This window comes from Nerophis lumbriciformis, linkage group LG04, assembly GCF_033978685.3.
Source record: "Nerophis lumbriciformis linkage group LG04, RoL_Nlum_v2.1, whole genome shotgun sequence".
Taxonomy (NCBI): domain Eukaryota; kingdom Metazoa; phylum Chordata; class Actinopteri; order Syngnathiformes; family Syngnathidae; genus Nerophis; species Nerophis lumbriciformis.
In genome coordinates this window covers 13,426,291-13,450,353 of record NC_084551.2, presented here as the reverse complement: position 1 = coordinate 13,450,353, position 24,063 = coordinate 13,426,291, and the positions used below count along the sequence as shown (strand labels likewise).

The 24,063-nt window shown below is 38.5% G+C and overlaps 1 protein-coding gene across 21 annotated transcripts in view; it reads left to right on the top strand.

Moving 5' to 3' along the window:
• Window positions 1-24,063, top strand: part of rims2a (regulating synaptic membrane exocytosis 2a) — a 343,114-nt gene that overhangs the window by 62,632 nt on the left and 256,419 nt on the right. For 15 of the 21 annotated variants that reach the window (XM_061949179.2, XM_061949168.2, XM_061949150.2 and 12 more), the window contains exons 3-4: window positions 1,586-1,678; window positions 17,341-17,551. In XM_061949179.2, coding sequence (XP_061805163.1) covers window positions 1,586-1,678; window positions 17,341-17,551 — 304 coding nt within the window. The remainder of the gene's footprint in view (window positions 1-1,585; window positions 1,679-17,340; window positions 17,552-24,063) is intronic. The other 6 variants (XM_061949203.2, XM_061949186.2, XM_061949227.2 and 3 more) reach the window with 1 other exon arrangement.

Below are 24,063 nucleotides of genomic sequence, written 5' to 3'. Positions count from 1 at the left end.
TCCTCCTTTGTCTGAGAGGAAGAGGAAAGAAATGTCACTAAAGTCCTGGAATGCAGCATGCTGTAGTGAGACAGCTGCACTTTGTCATCATGCTATGCCAGGAGTCGGCAACCCAAAATGTTGAAAGAGCCATATTGGACCAAAAATACAAAAAATAAATCTATCTGGAACCGCAAAAAATGAAAAGCCATATATAAATCTTAAAATGAAAGCAACACATGATGTAAGTGTCTATATTTGCTATATTAGCCTACTATCAAAATGACAATGTGTTGCAGGCTGAAACAAATTTTTCGTTGACAGAAATGTTGAAATTTAATATTTATTCTACACAATTTTACAACATTAGAAACCATTAATAAATCAGAGGCTACTCATAAGGTGAGCTAACTCCTGGAAATTACTGGCTTTTAATAGCCAAAGGTATAGATGTGTGTGTCCAAGTTAAAGGAAACGACAGGCTGTCTTCTTTTAATAGATTTATTACAATCTTTGGCAAGCTAAGTAATGTTTGCTGTGGTCTGGAACAACATGGCACATCAACAACTATCTGAAATGCAGGCAATATTACACACAGATTATGTGTCATGAAACATGCAAAACTAAATTGTATACAAAGAGGACAAAAGTATTAAATGACCTCAAATATACCTACAAATGAGGCATAATGATGCAATATCTACATACAGTTAGCCTAAATAGCATGTTAGCACTCCAACAAGTCAGTAACATCAACAAAGCTCACCTTTGTGCATTCACGCACAGCATAAAACTTTTGGTGGACAGAATGAGACCAAGGAGTGGGAGATTTTACATGTAAACAAACTGTTGCGTCACAGTCCACACTATGGCGAGTTCAAGAACGGCCCAAATTAGTAGGACAATTAAACATTAAACATGTTAAACAGTGGGCTTTCTAACAATTGGGAAGGTTTGTGTACTAAAACAAAAAAAATATTTTCCCCCCATCTTTTTCCATTTTCAATTATTTAAAAAAAAAAAAAATCCCCCAGGGAGCCACTAGGGCGGCGCAAAAGAGCTGCGGGTTGCTGACCCCCGTGCTATGCGGATGACTTTCATGACATTAATGGCGTTTCCTTTCCAATCAGCATTATTCCAAACAAAGTCCTACAACCTTCCCCAATGTCTGTGGCTGTTATTTCTCACCTTGTGTGTTGTTTGCACCTGGACTGGCTTGTGCAGCCTCGAAATAAATTCACTGTCCTAGATGCAGTTGTGCTACTTTACTGTACTGTGGATGTAGCTTAACCAAATCTACTGTTGTTGGGCAAACCTGACCCCTATAGTGGCTCTCCTTTCCTCAGCTGAGCATTTGGTGCTGCGCTCATTTCCATTGGCTGTCGAGCTTTCTTGCTTCCTCTTTCTTCCCCACTCTTTCTGGTTGTTATTGTTGCACTCGTCGCTTCTCTGCCATGTCTCGGCCTACTCTCTGGTTGTGGTGAATGTGCCCAGGTATTGTTCACTTCCTGGAAATCACACCCCTGCTTCTTCAACTCCCTCCCAGAACAGAATCTATTTCTCACGCCATGATGTACCAGTCACGATTATTTGCTTATTTGAACAGGTGGTTTCCCTTTAGTGGGATCACTGAGCTGGTAAATAATGTTCTTCAGCCACAGCAAAAGTCCCAAAATGACAAGGAGCCCGAACCTGACGCGTAAGTAGTAGATCAGACCCACTTTGATCTTTTTTTTCTCCCAACAATGACCGTCAAAGCTGAGTGTACATTAGATTATGGTTGTCTACGCGTATCTGTGTGTGTGTTCTTTTACATATATTTTCAGTGTTTTTAGTGAAGCAAGCTACAGCTGTATCTCAATTTAAGAGTGTCTAATTGTGATGCTTTAAGTTAGAAGCAAAAATTTGAGTTACAAGCAGCCCTGTCATTAATTGGCATCGCAAAGATCACAATAGGATCAGTACACAACATTTGGCTAGCGTTAGCTTAATGCTTGAGATTTACCAAACTTTGTTTTCCAACCATGGAAGGAAAAAAAAGTTAAAGTTAAAGTACCAATGATTGTCACACACACACTAGGTGTGGCGAGATTATTCTCTGCATTTGACCCATCACCCTTGATCACCCCCTGGGAGGTGAGGGGAGCAGTGGGCAGCAGCGGTGGCCGCGCCCGGGAATCATTTTGGTGATTTAACCCCCAATTCCAACCCTTGATGCTGAGTGCCAAGCAGGGAGGTAATGGGTCCCATTTTTATAGTCTTTGGTATGACTCGGCCGGGATTTGAACTCACAACCTACCGATCTCAGTGCGGACACTCTAACCACTAGGCCACTGAGTAGGTGAAAGTGAGTGTGAGTTACAGTGCTGAGAAGAAGTGTATGATATTCATTGAATTGGAAAAATAAATCGTCTGCACCGTTTTGAAACAGAATAAGTCTAATGCCAGCAAAGGATGTTAAATGACATCTAAACGGCGGACATGTATCCATGAAACTATGCAAAAGCTGCTGATTGTGTATTTGACGGAGAATCAGCCTGGAAGAAGAAACTGTAGAAGTCCATTATCCAAAGTATATGTACATTATTATTACATTACTTCAACAAACTACTGTATAGTTCTTAGCAGTACATATTGTATTGTTTTATACAATATGTATTATCTAAAGTTAGTTTTATCTTTTTAAAAGGCATGCTATTTGTTAAAATTGTACTGTTTTTGGGGACCAGGCATTTCCATCCATCCATTTTCTACCGCTTATTCCCTTTGGGGTCGCGGGGGGCGCTGGAGCCTATCTCAGCTACAATCGGGCGGAAGGCGGGGTACACCCTGGACAAGTCGCCACCTCATCGCAGGGACCAAGCATTTATGAAATGTATTTAAATTAATTTCAATATGAGGCCTTGATTTGAGATACGCATGTTTTGAGTTAAGCGCTCCATCACAGAACCAATTGAGCTCGTAAGTTGAGGTACTACTGTACTTAAACACTACACATGTTCACCCACTCTTTTCCCAATCTATATATAATTCATTGCAACCTTGGTTGTTTTTTTGTCTCAAACTAAATATGATAATTCAAAAAAACATATATGGTTAACAGCCAGGTATGGTACTTCAGCTCAGACCTCTCTGTATGCGCTTTGGTTGTTTTCCCCGTCACTCCTTGAAATGTTCATTGTCATAAATTTGCTCAGTCTGTGTTCCTTGTAAGAAGCTTTAGTTTTACGCAGCATCTGCTTTAAAGCTATAATGGGAATGGATCTCTGTTAAGTTCACTGTGAATCCACCTGTGTGTATCCTGTTGTGTTAAAAGATGAGTCAGGGTATAGTATGTCTCCCTCTTGTGGAACTCACAGGAAAACATTACAGTGTTTGTGCAGTCATGATGCTGGAAGCTCATTTACTATATTATTATAATATATTATGTAACTTGTGTAATAAAAACACGCTGTCCTTATATCTAGCAATATAGCATGAATCGTATTATGCGGTACAGCAGCATTCTTTTTTTTTGCAAAGTCTAAGACACATTTTTTTAACAACATATCAGCACATTTGTTTATGTGTATTTTAATGCCATGATAGAAGCTGTAAAAAAAATAATTAAAAATGGAGCTCTAAAGTTGGGTGACAGCAGTTTAATTAATTTTTTTGTCCTGTCCAGCTTCTCAGGCAAATCATATAGTTGATGTAGATGCCCATATCGGCTGTTCAGATTTACTTCACAAAAGAGAAGTGTAGGATACTTCACTTGTTGCCTTATTTGTATTTGACTTTATTAAATGTATTTATATTATCACTTGGTGCAGCCGGGCCGGAGCAGGAGGGGATAGAAAGAGAAAAAAAAGGAAGACAGAGGGGGAAATTGTGGGGACAAGAGGGGGATTAGACAGAGAGACAAAAAGAACAACAGCAAACACAACAACAACAACAGCAACAACAACAGAGCAACATCAGCAAATACGACATGTACAAATATGATGGTAAAAGTAATAGCAAATAAGCAGTTAGCGAATATAAAAAATAATACAGAAATGACAATGAGCATTATTACACTACAAATGGAACAATACAAATACCAATAGAAATAGCGCTATTGATAATGAACAATACCAATACTTTACCTTTATTATCAACAATACAGTTATTCAAATGCAACAATACATATACGTAATGATAACTTGAGATACGAAAGAATGCAGAAAAATGGAGGGGAAGAAAGAGAAGCAACCTACCTTAACCTTGTAGATTGTTATAGTAACAATGGGTTAAGCTTTGTCAGTGTGCCATGTGTTATACCCAGTTTACCCTAGGGCAACAACATTAATATATGTTTGATGAAACGTGATTATGTGCATGAGTGTATGTATGCATATGTACTTGTATAAGTACAGAATGTGTGTATGTGTTTGTACAGTGAGTATATATGTACAGTATGTGTATATGTATGTTTGTACAGTGAATGTATATGTACAGTATGTGTATATGTATGTTTGTACAGTGAATGTATATGTACAGTATGTGTATGTGTATGTTTGTATAATGAATGCGCGTGTGTGTAATCACAAGCTTTAAATGAGCAAAGAAACACATTAAATGCTATATATTTTTTTAAAAAGAACGATAGCGGGACAAAAGTGAATTGTATATATAATATGAACATGACTGTATTTTTGACCTTGATATACATACAAATATTTCCCTGTTTGACATAATTATAACCGAACAATATTTATACAGCACCTTAATTAAATCAACTTGCTCATTAGGAAGTTTAACTGCTCACACATTGCTACAAAAAGGGATTATTCTAATTTCAGGATTGTAATATACTGTATACTGATATTGCATTATATTGGCATGTAGCCACTGATATTTAACTTTTTGGTAAAGATTCAAGTTAATTTACTGCTACTGTCTCTTCAAGAATACAAAATAAATTCCCTTCAGATTTAGGTTTTATATTTTAATAAATTAAATTTGAATAGAATATACAGTACAGTTTGGACACACCTTGTCATTCAATGCATTTTCTTTATTTTCATGACTATTTACATTGTAGATTGTCACTGAAGGCATCAAAACTATGACAAAACTACATGTGGAGTTATGTACTAAAAAAAAAAAAGGTGAAATAACTGAAAACATGTTTTATATTCTAGTTTCTTCAAAATAGCCACCCTTTGCTCTGATTACTGCTTTGCACACTCTTGGCATTCTCTCGATGAGCTTCAAGAGGTAGTCACCTGAAATGGTTTTCACTTCACAGATGTGCCTTATCAGGGTTGATTAGTGGAACATCTTACTTTATCAATGGGATTGGGACCATCAGTTGTGTTGTGTATGAGAAGGTGTGTCCAAACTTTTGGACACACCTTGTATGTATATTTTAGAGGCGATACAGTTCAACACAATTATTGCAACTGATGTGCTGTACTTAAAGTTTATATAAATGCTAATTTCCAACTCTTGTCCGTAGCTGCGGCATTTCAACTAATACCATAGTCTAACACACGATAAAAGCATGCAATCAATATCAACACACATGGAAATGAAATACAAAATACAAGGTGAAACCTTAAAAAACAATTACAACCACGGCCAAGTTACAGCTTTGTTTTCCTTTATGCCTATATTTAAACCCTATGTTGTGAACATATTAATATCTGTTTATAATTTGATTTCTGTTGGTAACATATTCCATAGTTGACAGTGACGGAAAAGGCAGATTGTCTAAATGTAGTTTTTCCTGAGGTAATATTTACAGTTCCGAGCCATCATGCTCCTAGTTCCTCTAATACTGTTATGCCTTTGAATGTACCTAAAGAGAGGCTCTTGGGATTGATCATGTAAACATGTGAAAATATCCTTCAAAAACTGAAATTAATAAAATTCTGCATTTTATAAATTGTACTTTTTCAGTATTTGGCCGTACATGCCAGCAGATGGACTTTAAAAAAACATTTTTTAAATTAAAACCATCCAAACATGATTTCACTAGAAGGACCAACAGCCCTTATATACAGCGGTATTCTACACTTTAACCCAGACCTGGGCAAATTAAGGCATGCGGCCCGTTAAGATTTTTAATCTGGCCCGCCGGACATTCCTAAAACATTTTTTTTCGATCTTTAAGTTGGAACTGTAGCTGCCATTATGATGTGCAGTGATGTTTTCAAATGACCGTAAATCTTGAACTATACAAAGTATTTCAATGGTTGGAATCTGCGTTTTTGCATGATATACTAGTTACTATGGTAATCTAATTAGTTACTATGGTAATCTAAGTCACAGCAGCTCAGACGAGGCACCAAGCAGTGTGGGTAGGGAGCGTTTCCACAGAGTGTTTCTAGAGCGGCCAGCCTGAAATGCGGGTGTCAGGGACCGACGCGGAAGGAGATTTTTTACAACAAAGTTGTAAAGCTTAATGGTACATCAGATATATCAGATCGTAGTTTTTTTTTTTTTTTTTTTACCCTTCGCGTTCATATTTCGCTGTGTTTGTTGCATTTTTGTTGCGTTTCGCTTGATGGTAAAATATGTCGATCGAGAGGTGGTGTGGCGTTCATATATTGTCAATATTCAGTGTTTTATCGTTCGTAGTTAATATTGTATAGCCCACATTCTTTATTTTCATGTACATTCCGGGTGTCTCATTCAGTAAAAAAATATAAAATTCCATTCCGTTTTTTAACGTTTTTAGCATTCAATCAGACATTATTGTGAGGTTTTGTAATAGTGTTCCTAAAAATAGATATACTCGTCTCCAGACACATTTTGTTTCTCAAAATGGCCCCACCGAGTCAAAATAATTGCCCAGGCCTGCTTTAACCCAATAAGTCCTGAAGTGACATACACTATACAAAATGTTTCCAAGAAATTTCAATTATTACAATCTTCAAAAATATATTTTACAATATTCAACTGTATTATATGAATTTGTATATCATATTTGTAGTATGTTAGACACAAAATTCGAATATGTTCTGTTTTCCGCTTGGTCTATTGTAGAACCCCCATAATTAACCTTTATACACCTTTGAGCATAAATGGGTCCTGATTCACATAGGGTAAATGTGCACATAGTTTATTTTCTTATTTTACCACTATTATTGTTTAGTGAAGTACAAGAACCGAGCAGTGACATAAAGCACGTGTTTATTTCACCTTGGCTGTGGGTATTTTGAGTCTGCCATATGTCCAAAAGAGAGGCTCGTGTTACCGGCAGCGTGTCGCTGCTGGGGCACATCCCAGAGTTAAGGATACTGATGCTACAATGAACAGTGTATGATTACTTATCAGCGGTCTCACCTACATTTGACCGCGTTTGAATAGGTGAAGCCACGGTGGAGCAGCTGCCTGATGTTACTTGGCAAAGCTCAGCTTTTTTTTTTTTTTCCCTTCTATGCATTTTGTGAAAAATGCATTCATTAGGTACACAATGAGAGCTGATCTGCTGTTAAGTGTAGTGTAACTAAATTCATATTTGACCACAATGAATGATTTTATTATCTATTTTACCACTAAACGACAATCCAATAGTCATGATCCTGTGTGTGGTAATCATTGCTTACTGCAGTGTTTCTCCAATAGCAGCTGAGATTTTCATTATTTGTGTCTACTACACTCATTCTATAGCACTGGTGTCAAACTTAAGGCCCGAGGGCCAGATGTTGCCTGCTGGATCATTTCATATGGCCAGCAAAAGCATGCAAATAATATACGTCAATAAACTACTTTATTTTTCCTACTAAATATATTAATTTGTTTCATTTTGACCTAAAGAATACATGTACCGCATGCCATTGCATATATTTTGAACTTAAATATCTAATAATGCAACGCATGTTATCATACAGTACATTCCTAACATGTTATTGTGCTAAAATTAAAATAAATACTTAAATATCCGACCTATAAAAATTATTACAAAGCAAGTTATCTATCAAATTGTACACTGTAAGAATGACAATAGATTTTACCGTAAAAACTAGTAGCTCAGTTTACTGTAAAAAAACCAAAAAAAAACAGTGTTACTGTGTTTCAATTTACAGTAATATGCTGTAAATACCTGCGCAGTGGCCTTGTGGTTAGAGTGTCTGCCCTGAGACTGGTAGGTCGTGAGTTCAAACCCCGGCCGAGTCATACCAAAGACTATACAAATGGGACCCGTTGCCTCCCTGCTTGGCACTCAGCATCAAGGGTTGGAATTGGGGGTTAATTCACTAAAATGATTCCCGAGCGCGGCCACCACTGCTGCTCACTGCTCCCCTCACTCCCCAGGGGGTGAAGAAGGGGATGGGTCAAATGCAGAGGATAATTTCACCTAGTTAAAGTTAAAGTACAAATGATTGTCACACACACACACACTAGGTGTGGCAAAATTATTCTCTGCATTTGACCCATCACCCTTGATCACCCCCTGGGAGGTGAGGGGAGCAGTGAGCAGCAGCGGTGGCCGCGCCCAGGAAACATTTTTGATGATTTAACCCCCAATTCCAACCCTTGATGCTGAGTGCCAAGCAGGGAGGTAATGGGTCCCATAGTGTGTGTGTGAGACTATCGTTGGGACTTTAACTTTTAACTTTAAAAACCACTGTGAATTTTACAGTAAAATTCAGGCAACTGAGCTGCCAGTTTTTTGCCATAAAATCTACATGATTTTTTTAAATATTTTTTTTTACAATGCACGTTAAAACATACATACTGAAATGCATAGGCAATCGTGTAATAATACTGTACAAAGGTACAATTTAAAATTTAAAAAGATTACGCCAAAATTATCACTCGATATTTCAACAATGAAAAACAATAGAAAACCCCACGTGTGTTGAACATAACTTTGAGTATTTATGTCATGCTTTACAAGTGCTCAATATAACCACCACCAAATTATGCACCGTGACATTGGCATTTGTTTTCGCAAACTTAAGCACACAAAACGCCTTCTGTTGAGGAGCCGCCATTTTGAGAGTGAATAAACACGCCGTCTTCCTACAATTGAACGGCGCCGAAAGGTTTACATGCCTGCAACGGTGAAATTGTAACCCAATAAAACCTGGATAACTCCTGTATCAATGACAATGCTTGAGAACTGAATACATGCTATTCTTTTTTTATTCACCCTGTATAATGAGGCAAATCCTTATACATGTATATTCATGTATCATCCAATGTTACAGACGACCCGCTGAAGGCAGCCATAACTGTGATGTGGCCCTCATGGTAACGAGTTTGTTCTATAGTATTCATGTTAGAATGTCACAAAAGCCTGCAGCCAGGTGGCAGTAGTGCTCAATCTAATTAACAGGCTCTTCGTTCTATCTAGTAGAAGTTTTAAGTACACAGTTCAGTTCAGTTTCAGTTTCAGTTTATTTCCAACATGCATACAATACAATGTAATTCATCACATATTTCCAGTTGTTTCATTACAGCACGTCCGAAAAGGAGTATGAAGAAGCAGAGCTTATTTAATCCTACCCCTTTTCATACCATAGCAATTGGATTCTATTTCCCTGTTCTCTGTAGCATAACAGTGAACAAATAAATAATAAACAAATAATATACTATAGTAAGTAAAAATACATAAATTATCTTATGTCTCAATAAAAAAAATTTTTTTTTTAAAAAGGTTCAAGATATTCATCATAATTCTTGTTCTGTGTACTTTGTGAACACTTAAACTGAATCATATTGGTACTTTGTTTGATTTCTTTGGTTAATCCATTCCATCATTTAATTCCACATACTGATATGCTAAAGGTTTTAAGTGTTGTACGAGCATACAAATGTTTTAAATGAGATTTTCCTCTAAGGTTGTGTTTCTCCGCTTTTGTTGAGAAGAATTGTTGTACATTCGTGGGTAGCAGGATATAGTTTGCTTTGTACATACTTTTAGCGGTTTGCAAATGCACCAAATCGTTGAATTTCAATATTTGTGATTCAACAAATAAAGGGTGTCAGGTTCAAACACTGGTGACATCTATTAAACAAGACAAGAAGCAAGGAATTAAACAGAGACAGAATTACATTTGAGGATTGATTGATTGAAACTTTTATTAGTAGATTGCACAGTGAAGTACATATTCCGTACAATTGACTACTAAATGGTAGCACCCGAATAAGTTTTTCGACTTGTTTAAGTCGATTCATGATACAGATATATACTATTTTCATAATACAGTCATCACACAAGTTAATCATCACAGTATATAAATTGAATTTTTTACATTATTTACAATCAGGGGTGTGGGATATGGAGGGGGGGGGGGGGGTTAAGTTTGGTTGGTATCAACACTTCAGTCATCAACAATTGCATCATCAGAGAAATTGACATTGGAACAGTGTAGGTCTGACTTGGTACATATGTACAGCAAGTATTGGACAGAGAGAGAGAGATCAGAAATTATAAGAAAAAGTGACTACATTATTTGTTTACAATCCGAAGAGGTATTATGAGGAAGGGAGGGTGTTAGTTTAGGGTTGAAGTTGCCTGGAGGTGTTCTTTTAGTGCGGTTTTGAAGGAGGATAGAGATGCCCTTTCTTTTACACCTGTTGGGAGTGCATTCCACATTGATGTGGCATAGAAAGAGAATGAGTTAAGACCTTTCTTAGATCGGAATCTGGGTTTAACATGGTTAGTGGAGCTCCCCCTAGTGGAGAGACGCGTAGACACTGTACAGTGTCGTCCCACGCCCCTGACGAAAGATTGTACGCCTCCTCTTTTATTTGGACTTTCCCTGATTACATGGCAACAGCCGTTTCTAAGGGAGGGGGTCGTAAACAGCCATCGCCTTTGGTTACAGAACAGTTCTGTCATGACTTGGTCCTGGGTGTTTGCTTTTCCGAAAGGCAACGGAAAGTTGGCTCGGGCGAGACGGGAATGTGAGTACATGATTGTTTATTACTATCAAAAAAAAATACAAACGAAAAGCGCGCACAGTGGCGGAGAAACAACTTGGCTATGAATACAAATACTTGCACAAAGGCAGAAACTATGAACCACAAAAAACACTAACTGTGGCATTAATAAACAAAAACTTACTTGGCTTGGACTAAAGTAGCAGCATGACGGATGGACATGAAAACAAGCGTCAGGAATGTACAGAGCATAAATGTGGGATGTCGCCAGAAAGACAAACTGAAAACAATGAACTTAAATACTACAGACATGATTAACGAAAACAGGTGCGTGACTCAAAACGTGAAACAGGTGCGTGACGTGACAGGTGAAAACTAATGGGTTGCTATGGTGACAAACAAGAGTGCACAATGAGTCCAAACGTGGAACAGGTGAAACTAATGGGTAACCATGGAAACAAGACAAGGGAGTGAAAAGCCAGAAACTATAGAGTCCAATAACTAAACAAAACATGACTAAAACAAAACATGATTACACAGACATGACAAGTTCAAAGAAAAGGTCGTAAACAGTTCACAGAAAAGGTCGTAAAACAGTTCAAAGAAGAGGTCTCTGGAGGGGAGTCAGGTCCTGCTTCCTCTTCGCTTTGTAGATCTCAGGTCAAGACAATGTCTTTCTGTTGATTACAATACATGAGAGAAACAGAACACCTTCATGTTGCTTCCCATCCTACACAGTGGAGTTTTACAAGCCTTCTTCTTGGTAGGTTCAAAGACAGCTTTTGTCTTCTCGCCGGGAACTCATGGCAACACAAAGTTTCGTGATAACTTAGATACAATTATTCTAACGTTGATTGGCAACACTAAATTGGCCCTCGTGTGTGAATGTGAGTGTGAATGTTGTCTGTCTATCTGTGTTGGCCCTGCGATGAGGAGGCGACTTGTCCAGGGTGTACGCCGCCTTCCGCCCGATTGTAGCTGAGATAGGCTCCAGCACCCCCCGTGACCCCGAAGTGAATAAGCGGTAGAAAATGGATGGATGGAAGGGTTTGTATGTTCTCTATATCCAACATTATGTATAATCACAGGAATTAAAATAAAAAAACAAAAAGCATATATAAAGACGGTATCTAACACAGTCTGTTGTACAGATACTGTAAATTAATACACATAATCAAGTTTTCAGTAGCAATTATATTCAGGTGGTCGTGGGATTGCTCAGTTTTGCCTGTCAATACAAGACTGCACTTTTCCTTTCATAACATCAAAACATTACCGATATTACAAGTATTTGAATGAAGTTAGAATAAAACATGTTGATTGTTTACAGTCTTATTTACGTGATCCCTTTCAACAGTGGCCCTTGTATCACAGTTGTTTTTTTCCCCCAGCCTGTTATCAGACCCTCTGTCAGCAAATGAGATTTAGTGAGATCTGTCGAACAAGGAGACGCACTAATCTCTGCTTGGTTATCACACAAAGGCTGTGGCACTTCTAATTCCTCTGTGCATCAAGAGACATACTCGCGCATGTTTTGATGCCACGTGCACGCTAACAATAGCACGCACAGGCAGGTAGCGGTCTACGGCTGCTGTGCTCTACTCAGGATTAAAAAGCACTGGCTGAGAGTAAAGGAAGCGTGTTTAGCTCAAACACACACACACACACAAACACACGTATGTGGTAAAAGGATAGTGCTGCTTAATAATTCACGAGCACTAATGAATGTTGCAGGGGATATGTGGGGCGAAACCAATTCTGATCGCCATATTATGAAGTCAGCCCAGTGTTTAGTTTCTAAGGAGATGCTCAATTGACATGTGTCATACAAAATGCATGTGACGAGTCCATGTGTTTTCGGTAGGTTCTAAGGACGTGTCAAGAGTTCAGGGTCTTCTGCAATAGATCAGCCGCTATGTAGCAGTAGGAGGCCATCTATTGGACAGTTGGTGATGTACAATACTACCAATGACTTAGTGCTTTTTCTATTTTTGTCTGGGAATTAAGATGTTATTTGAATAAAAAAATACAGGCGCAAATTAGTTTTTGAATTTAGAAAACATTTTAGAATTTGATTATTTATTTTACATTTCATGATTTTATTATGTTTGCTTAATAGATTTTGGGTGTGAGATCTCTGGTGTGTTGCGTTTTTTAACATACATTTTTTTAAATATTTTTTTTTATTAATTATCGAGTGGTTTTTGTGGAAATGTTCACATAAAATAAAATAAGCCAACTTTAAAGAGATTGTTTTCACATGACATCCATATAAAAGAGTTCATTTGAAAAACATATCTGCAGTTAAATTTTTTTTGTATCCAGCTAATTTACATACATATATATTTACAAATATACATACAGGTAAAAGCCAGTAAATTAGAATATTTTGAAAAACTTGATTTATTTCAGTAATTGCATTCAAAAGGTGTAACTTGTACATTATATTTATTCATTGCACACAGACTGATGCATTCAAATGTTTATTTCATTTAATTTTGATGATTTGAAGTGGCAACAAATGAAAATCCAAAATTCCGTGTGTCACAAAATTAGAATATTACTTAAGGCTAATACAAAAAAGGGATTTTTAGAAATGTTGGCCAACTGAAAAGTATGAAAATGAAAAATATGAGCATGTACAATACTCAATACTTGGTTGGAGCTCCTTTTGCCTCAATTACTGCGTTAATGCGGCGTGGCATGGAGTCGATGAGTTTCTGGCACTGCTCAGGTGTTATGAGAGCCCAGGTTGCTCTGATAGTGGCCTTCAACTCTTCTGCGTTTTTGGGTCTGGCATTCTGCATCTTCCTTTTCACAATACCCCACAGATTTTCTATGGGGCTAAGGTCAGGGGAGTTGGCGGGCCAATTTAGAACAGAAATACCATGGTCCGTAAACCAGGCACGGGTAGATTTTGCGCTGTGTGCAGGTGCCAAGTCCTGTTGGAACTTGAAATCTCCATCTCCATAGAGCAGGTCAGCAGCAGGAAGCATGAAGTGCTCTAAAACTTGCTGGTAGACGGCTGCGTTGACCCTGGATCTCAGGAAACAGAGTGGACTGACACCAGCAGATGACATGGCACCCCAAACCATCACTGATGGTGGAAACTTTACACTAGACTTCAGGCAACGTGGATCCTGTGCCTCTCCTGTCTTCCTCCAGACTCTGGGACCTCGATTTCCAAAGGAAATGCAAAATTTGCATGGTTGGGTGATGGTTTGGGGTGCCATGTCATCTGCTGGTGTCGGTCCACTCTGTTTCCTGAGATCCAGGGTCATATATATATATATATATATATATATATATATATATACACACACACATATAAATATATATATATAAACACACACATATAAATATGTGTATGTATATGTATACACCTACACACACATATATACATACAATCGGAGATGCCTGTTATTTTAAATCGGACCTGACCAAGATAAAAGCATTTATCTCCTTATCAAAATGTACGTTTTTTTCTTTTTGCTGAATTGAAATATCCATCCATCCATTTTTTACTGCTTGTCCCTTTCGGGGTCGCGTGGGGGGGCGGAAGTATAACATTTAAAATGTTATGTTTATCTGTGTTGGCCCTGCGATGAGGTGGCGACTTGTCCGGGGTGTACGCCACCTTCCGCCCGAATGCAGCTGAGATAGTCTCCAGCACCCCCCGCAACCCCGAACGGGACAAGCGGTAGAAAATGGATGGATGGATGGAACTATTTAACAGCGGCAACATCTGTGAGAGCATCACTATTTCGGCAGTTGATTTTGTCTCCGAGTGGCGCTCAAACGTGCACAACCGCCTAATCAAAATGTATGTTTTTTTTTTTGTGTGTAGACGAAGCAGGAACAGCAACATGGAACAATATATTCATATTTATTGCTCAAACAGTACAATTGTCATCCTACCACATAGCTCAGACATACTTCCCATTTCCCTCTACAGCACTAAGCCTTGTAAATAATGCTGCATATATAACATTTAGCAACACACAGACGTCCTCACTTCCCAGTTCACATGTATTTACATATTTATTTAACCGTTAGTTATTCAGGGTTAGGCAATTAAGGACAGATTTTCATTTGCAAAGAGGCAGCATTTACATGACATACATGTTGAATTGTGACGATAATCTCTCATCGTCTCTCATTTACCACAAAATTATTGCTCTAAATTACTCACTATTTTACAAATGCTCTTAATGTGGGGGGTAAATGTGTTGGAATATAACTAAACGTTTCAGATGGACATACGCACTTTTCAAGCGTAAAACACAGAGAATGTCTGCAACTTGTGGATGACAGAGCAGAAGGCGGACAATAAGGAAGCCTTCATGGTGGTTTTTTTCTGTAATTATAATTATTACTAATATTAGTTATACTTGATTAAAACAGTACAGTAATTTGAGACCAAGCTCTGTATATGAGCATACTTTTACTGCCATCTGGTGTCTACTTGAAGTCTGTGTGGTATAAAACGAGTAAAACGTCAACACAGTATGTTTTTCCACAAAAAAAGGCTGCAAAATCCTGGAGGGACTGAATGATACACAATCTGTATGGCCGGTAGGGAATGACACAAAACCGGCTCCCGAGCTCAGTTCAAAACTTGAGAGACAAACATTTTTGCAGTAAATTCCTGCTGCTGTTGTATAAAGGAACTACCGTATTTTTCGGAGTATAAGTCGCACCGGAGTATAAGTCGCACCTGCCGAAAATGCATAATAAAGAAGGAAAAAAACATATATAAGTCGCACTGGAGCCCGGCCAAACTATGAAAAAAACTGCGACTTATAGTCCGAAAAATACGGTAAACACATTAGCAGATCATTGCATTTACATTTTTAACCTAGCGAGCAAACACAGCACACTGGGGTCCAAACTTATGATTTACATAACTGAGGCGCTCCTTAAGGTACCCCTTTAGGTCGTCTCCTTTTTGGCAGTTACAATTTTTTTTTCGTAATGTGATTTATGTAACTAAGGTGTTGCTGAAGCTCGTTTACTTCAGATGCAGTCCGTAATCAGTTGTTCAACTTCTAGTCGTGTTCCTCAAGGTTCCTTTTTAGGTCCTCTCTTTTTCATCATTTGTTTTATTCAACTGGTGGCCCGTGAGTCCAGATCAAAAATCTTGTGAGAGACCCACATTTTTGCAGCAGATTTTTAAAAACATCAAAGCAGGAGTCAGCAACCCAATGTTGAAAGAGCCATATTGGAACAAAAATACAAAAAACAAATCTGTCTGGAGCCGCAAAAAATTAAAAGTCGTATATAAGTCTTATAATGAAGGCAACACATGATGTAAGTGTCTATATTAGCTATATTAGCCTACTATCAAACTAACTATGTGTCGCAGGCTGAAGCAAATCTTCGTTGACAGAAATGTTGAAATTTAATATTTATTCTACACATTTTGACAACATTAGAAAACATTAGTAAATCAGAGGCTACTCAGAAGGTGAACTAACTCCTGGAAATTACTGGCTTTTAATGGCCAAAGGTATAGATGTGTGTGTCCAAGTTAAAGGAAACGGCAGGCTGTCTTCTTTTAATAGATTTATTACAATCTTTGGCAAGGTAAATAATGTTTGCTGTGGTCTGGAACAACATGGCACACAAACAACTATCTGAAATGCAGCCAACATTACATACAGGCAATGTTTCCTGGGACATGCAAAATTAGATTATATACAAAGTGGATAAAAGTAAAGGATATTAAATGAGCTCAAATATACCTACAAATGAGGCAAAATGATGCAATATGTACATGCAGCTAGCCTAAATAGCATGTTAGCATTGATTAGCTGGCAGTCATGCACTGAACAAATATGCCTGATTAGCACTCCAACAAGTCAATGACATCCACAAAGCTCACCTTTATGCATTCACGCACAGCATAAAACGTTTGGTGGACAAAATGAGACAAAGAAGGAGGGGAAGATTTTACATGTAAACAAAGTTGAAGAACCGCCAAAATTAGTAGAACAAAACGATGTTCACCAAATACTCTCATCAGTGAAGCATACACACAAACATATTAAACAATGAGCTTTCTAACAATTGGGAAGGTTTGTGTCATGTTTGTCCTCAAACAAAAAACATACTAAAACATTTTCAAACCTTTTTTAAAAATGCTCCAGGGAGCCACTAGCGTGGCACTAAAGACCTTGAGGACCTTTTTGCAAAAAAGATCCTTAAAAACAGCAGAGGGCTCTTGTAACTCTGACAAACTAAATAGACCAAAATCAAATGTCTACTGTAGATGACGCTGGTTCTCCAGAATATACAAAATAAAACTAATAGTGAATGGAGAAGTCCGGTCCTTAGCTGTCTGGATATGTGGCCCCAAAACAATTTAGTTGAAAATCCCTGATTTATTGAGTACTATCTCAAGGGGTAATTTCTGAGATGAATGTTCTCTTTAATAAACAAAGTGCTTCGGCCGTCGTCCGACGTGTTTAACGTGAACCTACTGTATCTGCCCCACAGGAAGTTGCACCAGCAGTTTGAGTCGTACAAAGACCAGGTCAAGAAGATGGGGGATGAGACAAAACAGGCTCAGGAACAGAAGAGCGAAGCCCCAACCTGCGGGATATGCCACAAAACCAAGTTTGCCGACGGCTGTGGCCACCTCTGTTCGTATTGCCAAACGAAATTCTGTGCTCGGTGCGGAGGACGAGTGTCTCTGCGGTCAAATAAGGTAACGCCGACTCACACGCTTGGAACTCTCCATTTATGAAGGACACACATACAGATGTCCCGTCCTCAGGCACATTTCTCCCTGCACTACACAGTCAAATCATAATCTGGGAATGGAGCCAGTGGTATCTCTCACAATAACTCCTGTTTTTCATCTACTATAGGTATAGACTATTTCTGTTTTAATTGACTGTTTCGCTGAATGTCTTCATTTCCAGCTCTATTTTTGTACACTTAAACTACACTTGTCCTATTTCACCACTGGAGGAAACTATTGCTCCCCTTTTTACCCCCCACCGAGGAATGGCAAGTGACTGTTTAAGTGTTTACCTACACTCTACAAAAAAATCCCAAACAGACTAAGCCCAAGCTTTTAGTATTAGACCGCTTTGGTTTTAATCATAAGCTTAAATCTTTCTATGCAATACCATCCAATCCTTCGCTACTAGGAGTATGTGGTCGTATTGTCAGGACCTATTACTGCCACTCACAATCTTTCTCTCCCTGCATTGCCCTTTCTCACTTCCTTTTTTTCCCATTTCTGTTTTGTTTTTCTTTCTGCTGCATTCTTGCTTTCACGGAATTGCAACAGGAGGACAAAGTGGTTAGAAACCTCCTTTTCTGCATTTGCTTAGTGTGTTAGAAGCGTTGTTTCCATTGCAGTGAAGTGTACACATGCACATGCAGCAGCCCCGAATAGTTTGAAACGAGCATGAGAGAGATATGGAACAGTGGTGATAATGCTGATAGGGATACATTTATTATGTCGTATTTAAACTGTTGTGTTGAAGTCTGGGGAAATTGTTATGAATCCCAAATACAGCCTTTAGTCACTCTGCAGAAAAAGGCCATTAGGATTGTGTCCAATGTTCACTACAGACATCATTCGAATCCACTATTCATGGAGTTAGAGCAACTTAAACTGCACGATGTGATCAACTTTAAAGGCCTACTGAAATGCGATTTTCTTATTTAAACGGGGATAGCAGGTCCATTCAATGTGTCATACTTGATCTTTTCACGATATTACCATATTTTTGCTGAAAGGATTTAGTAGAGGACATCGACGATAAAGTTCACAACTTTTTGTCGCTGATAAAAAAAGCCTTGCCTGTACCGAAAGTAGCAGACGAGTAGCGTGACGTCACAGGTTGTGGAGCTCCTCACATCCGCACATTGTTTACAATCATGGCCACCAGCATCGAGAGCGATTCGGACCGAGAAAGCGACAATTTCCCCATTAATTTGAGCGAGGATGAAAGATTCGTGGATGAGGAAAGTGAGGGTGAAGGACTAGAGGGCAGTGGGAGCGATTCAGATAGGGAAGATGCTGTGAGAGGCGGGTGGGACCTGATATTCAGCTGGGAATGACTAAAACAGTAAATAAACACAAGACATATATATACTCTATTAGCCACAACACAACCAGGCTTATATTTAATATGCCACAAATTAATCCCGCATAACAAACACCTCCCCCCTCCCGTCCATATAACCCGCTAATACAACTCAAACACCTGCACAACACACTCAATCCCACAGCCCAAAGTACCGTTCACCTCCCCAAAGTTCATACAGCACATATATTTCCCCAAAGTTACGTACGTGACATGCACATAGCGGCACGCACATACGGGCAAGCGATCAAATGTTTGGAAGCCGCAGCTGCATGCATACTCACGGTACCGTGTCTGCGTATCCAACTCAAAGTCCTCCTGGTAAGAGTCTCTGTTGTCCCAGTTCTCCACAGGCCAATGGTAAAGCTTGACTGTCATCTTCCGGGAATGTAAACAATGAAACACCGGCTGTTTTATCCGGCACACCAGTCAAGGGGTGCATTCTACGGCGGGGGTGCGTTATCCAGCACAACACCTGCCGCAATACACTGCTTCCCACCTACAGCTTTCTTCTTTGCTGTCTCCATTGTTCATTGAACAAATTGCAAAACATTCACCAACAGAGATGTCCAGAATACTGTGGAATTTTGCGATGAAAACAGACGACTTAATAGCTGGCCACCATGCTGTCCCAAAATGTCCTCTACAATGACGTCGTGCGCAGACGTCATCATACCGAGACGTTTTCAGCAGGATATTTCGGCACAAAATTTAAAATTGCACTTTAGTAAGCTAACCCGGCCGTATTGGCATGTGTTGCAATGTTAAGATTTCATCATTGATACATAAACTATCAGACTGCGTGGTCGGTAGTAGTGGGTTTCAGTAGGCCTTTAAAACTGCTCAAATTATGTCTAGGGCATCCCAAAACTCTCTACCATCCAAAATACAGAACCTATTCCAGGATAGAGATGCTCACCATAGTTACAACAAATTATATTTGCCTAAATTTGGAACAACTTTAAAATCAATGTGCATTTCAGTGCGTGGAGTCACTCTGTGGAACAAGTTAGGGGACGAGTTAAAAACATGTTCCAACATGATTCAATTTAAAACAATGTTTAAAAAAGAAGTACTGAAGAAGTACGAGGAGGAAAGAGAGTGATGTCCTCAGCACAGAGCGATGGTTGCCATTTTAATTTTGTAGTGTTTGCAAACTATTCGCCATCTTTATTGTAGTCCTTAATGATTTACGAACATTATGAACATCCCGATTTTCCCGGTAGATTCCCGAATTTCAGTGCCCCTCCCGAAAATCTCCCGGGGCAACCATTCTCCCGAATTTGTCCCGTTTTCCACCCGGACAACAATATTGGGGGCGTGCCTTAAAGGCACTGCCTTTAGCGTCCTCTCTCACCTGAAAAGGAGACTATTATATATGTCCCCGTTATCCAGAGGTTTATCTATAACCCATAAAGTAGGCAGGCACGGAGCTATTTCTCAGCGTGTGTTTATTCCAGCCGGCACGTTAATACACTGACACACAACATCCGGATTCCCATCATGCATTGCTTCAAAACTACGGCAAGTAGTAATGTCCAAAAACATAACAGAGACGAAGGAGAAGAACGAAGAAGAGACATGGCGACGACGAGTAAGAAGAAGAAGTACGCTTGCAAGTTCCAAAATGATTGGAAAAAATAATTTCAGTTCATCCAGGACAGCTCAAAGGGGAAGGGGTATGCTGCCTGCAAATTTTGTAGATTAGATTTCTCCATTGAACACGGTGGCTGAACGGAAATGCTCATTCATGAACGGATTATTTATATATATATATAAATATATATATATGTATATATATATATAAGAAATACTTGAATTCCCACCCCTTCCCCCCCATCTCCCGAATTCGGAGGTCTCAAGGTTGGCAAGTATGTTTATGAAGCTTGTAGTTTTGGCGTGTAATAGTGGCGCTTTGATGCTGAGACTAAGAGTGTGTTTTTAAAAATGATAGATGTTAGTGTTCCTCCTAGGAGACCGTCTAAATGCATGATGAATCACTATTGCATGATTACATATACATAATGACAGTTAACACAGAGAGCTAACAAACTTTAGTTTTTATGGATAAGTGTTGGTTATTTTCCCGTAACTGGGATTGCCTTTAACACGGTCACATATGATACCGTCGAAGCGGCATCATAGTGACCATCATAGTGACCGACAAGCAGCACCATAGCGACTGCCGAAGCAAAAACTCTTGCCTTTAACACGGGTCATTGTTACGGGAAAATAACCAACATTAATCCATAACAACTAATGTTTGTTAGCTCTCTGTGGTAACTGCCATTATGTATATAATCATGAAATAGTGATTCATCATGCATTGGGACGGTCTGCTAGGAGGAACACTACACTGCAAAAACTGAAATCTCAGTAAAGATTAAATATCTCAAATAATGCTTATTTTCTGTCTGATAAGATAATTATTCTCACTAAGCAGATTTTATGTTAGAGTGTTTTACTTGTTTTAAGGGTTTTGGTCCTAAATTATCTCGGTAAGATATAACAGCTTGTTGTTGAGATGTTATGACCTATATTGAGTAAAACATGCTTGAAACTAGAATATCAACTGTAACAAAGTGGTGTCATCAACACTCACAAGTATAAAACTACTTTTTTAAAGTAATAATTTCTTATTTCGAGCACACAATTGTGTCTCATATTAAAACAGATGACAGCCAAATGGACTTTGCTGTTTTATTTTCAATGAAACAATAGAAAATACGTACTCATATAGTAGTACAGTTGTTATTAGTGAGAATATACTTATTTTAAGGTATTTTGGGGTTCATTGAGGTTAGCTAATTTGACTTGTTTTGGAAACAAGACAAATTTTCTTGTTCTATTGGCAGATAATTTTGCTTAGTTCAAATAAAATACCGCTAATTTTTGTATTTTTTTTTTTCTTATTTTTGAACACTGGCTTTTTGCAGTGTAACATCCATAATTTTTGAAAACACACTTTTAGTCCCAGCTTAAAAATGCCACTAATACGCGCCAAAACTACAAGCTGTAATACTCTTGTCAGCCTGTAGGGGTCATAAATCATTAAGGACTACAACCAAGTTGGCGGACAGCTTGCCAAAAACTACAAAATTAGATGGTTTCCGGTTTATGCCATAAACCCCCCCTCACTTCCGGTCATAAAACAATCCCCCATTTTCCCCCGCTGTCCTCCCTTTTTTGGTGGGCCTAAATCTTCCATTGTGCAAAATGTTTCTTTTTCAAATAGCTCTATGTATACACTCAACATGGAACAGGATTTACAACATGCAAATTATGAGAAATGCCAAATCCGGTGGTGCGTACAGATCGGTATCGAATTAAAGACTTTTATAGGTATCGACCAAATTCTGTCTGTACTACTTCCATGCCAACAAAGCAAGTATGCCTGATAGAAAGCGCTCAAAAGTAAGGCTCCACTTTTCAAAATGCGCTAGCTCAGTGTTAATCTACCTTGAGTATGCCATACACATGTTACTCATTAGCATTGGTGATTTTACATTGCGATTTCAACATCTCGAAATGTGGCAGTCAAAATTACAATCAAGATGCACGTTGCAATTAAATATCTGGTGTGTAACAAGTACAATACTTACTGTAGAAAACCCTTTGTAGAGCTCAACAAAAGACAAGACTGACATTCAACTAAATGGCAAAGACTACTTCCTGACTCCAGCAACACATGTGGGACAAACTGAAATGATTGCATACTTGCGACTGAGACTCAGAAATGTAAGAAAACACAAGAGCTTGGTGTTAAATAAAATGTTTTTGGGGTTTTTTCACAAGATATTTTGAGTTTACCAATTAATATTACATATAGCACATGACCACACACAAAGGTACTTACGATTGGTACCGTATGTTTAAAAGGAAAAGGTACCCATCCCTATTTGTATCTATTATTTCTACATTTCTAAATAGTAACAGCAGAACAAAACAACATCCACAAAACACTACACAACGCGATATGTTTATGAAAAAGTGCAAACGCATCTTCCAGGTAACACTTTTTGGCCGTCTTTAGCGAACAGCTACATCAAGAAGAAATATCCGTAGGGAGGTTGTGTTCCTTTTTAGATGACATTTGGGAAACTGACACCATGTTGAACTGGTGATGATTAGGAGTAATGGCTGAATGGTTGGCAAATGGTCTCCGGGAAGTTCCCCTTTGTGAATAGTGGTGATGTCTTCTCTCGCTAAGTGGTGCCGTGGCCTTGTTGCTCTCCTGGTCAACCTTCACTACAAACGCTGCGGATGCAAGTGTTAAATATTCATGCGAAGTTGGACAAAATGGAATCTCATGAATGAGTAGATAGAAACAAGCAGCTACGACCAATGTGAACCATGAACAATGTAAGACTTGACAATTTGGCATCATTTAACGACTACTCTTCATGCTTAGTGAACGTATTGTTGTGGATATTTTTTAGTATAAAGCAGTGATGGGTAGTATGTAGCTTAACTACATTTTCCAGTTTCTTGGCTACTTTTTGAACGAGTAGCTAGTTTTAGACCCATGTAGCTAAGTAGCTTACATCAAAGCTACAAGCTACAGAGAGAGAAAATGGACTGCGAATCCAGGCCCCCTCAAAAATAATATGGAGAAAATACAATGACCTGGATGAATGAGAACATCCATACATATGGAGAACATTGGTTGGTGTTCGTATGATGAGTCACAATTGGCTAAGGTTAGGGAAAAACATTATGGTCTGGCCAATCAGAGGCAAGTTAAGGCGGGTCATCGAAACCAGTAAGCAAAATCATAACAGACACCTGGGAGACAAGGGAGTCAGAGACAGAGGGACGCTTCAAGCTGACTACTCAAAAAAACAAATATATAGTTAAAAATGGCAGAGGTTAAAATTCCCGTAGATTACATTTTTCCTTTAGTAATAAAGATGAGGTGCAGGAAACCCACACTAATGCGTGTCCTAAGCCATATTTAGACAAATGTATACTTTTAGAGAAAAAAATGCCCAAAACATTAGTTTTTAGTTGTTTATTCTGTAAACCAAAATCATAACTGCTCTCTTCATCGAAGACGTCCAATACAAATTTAGGAACACACATTAAGGTGAGTTACTGCAGATAACCATTACCAACT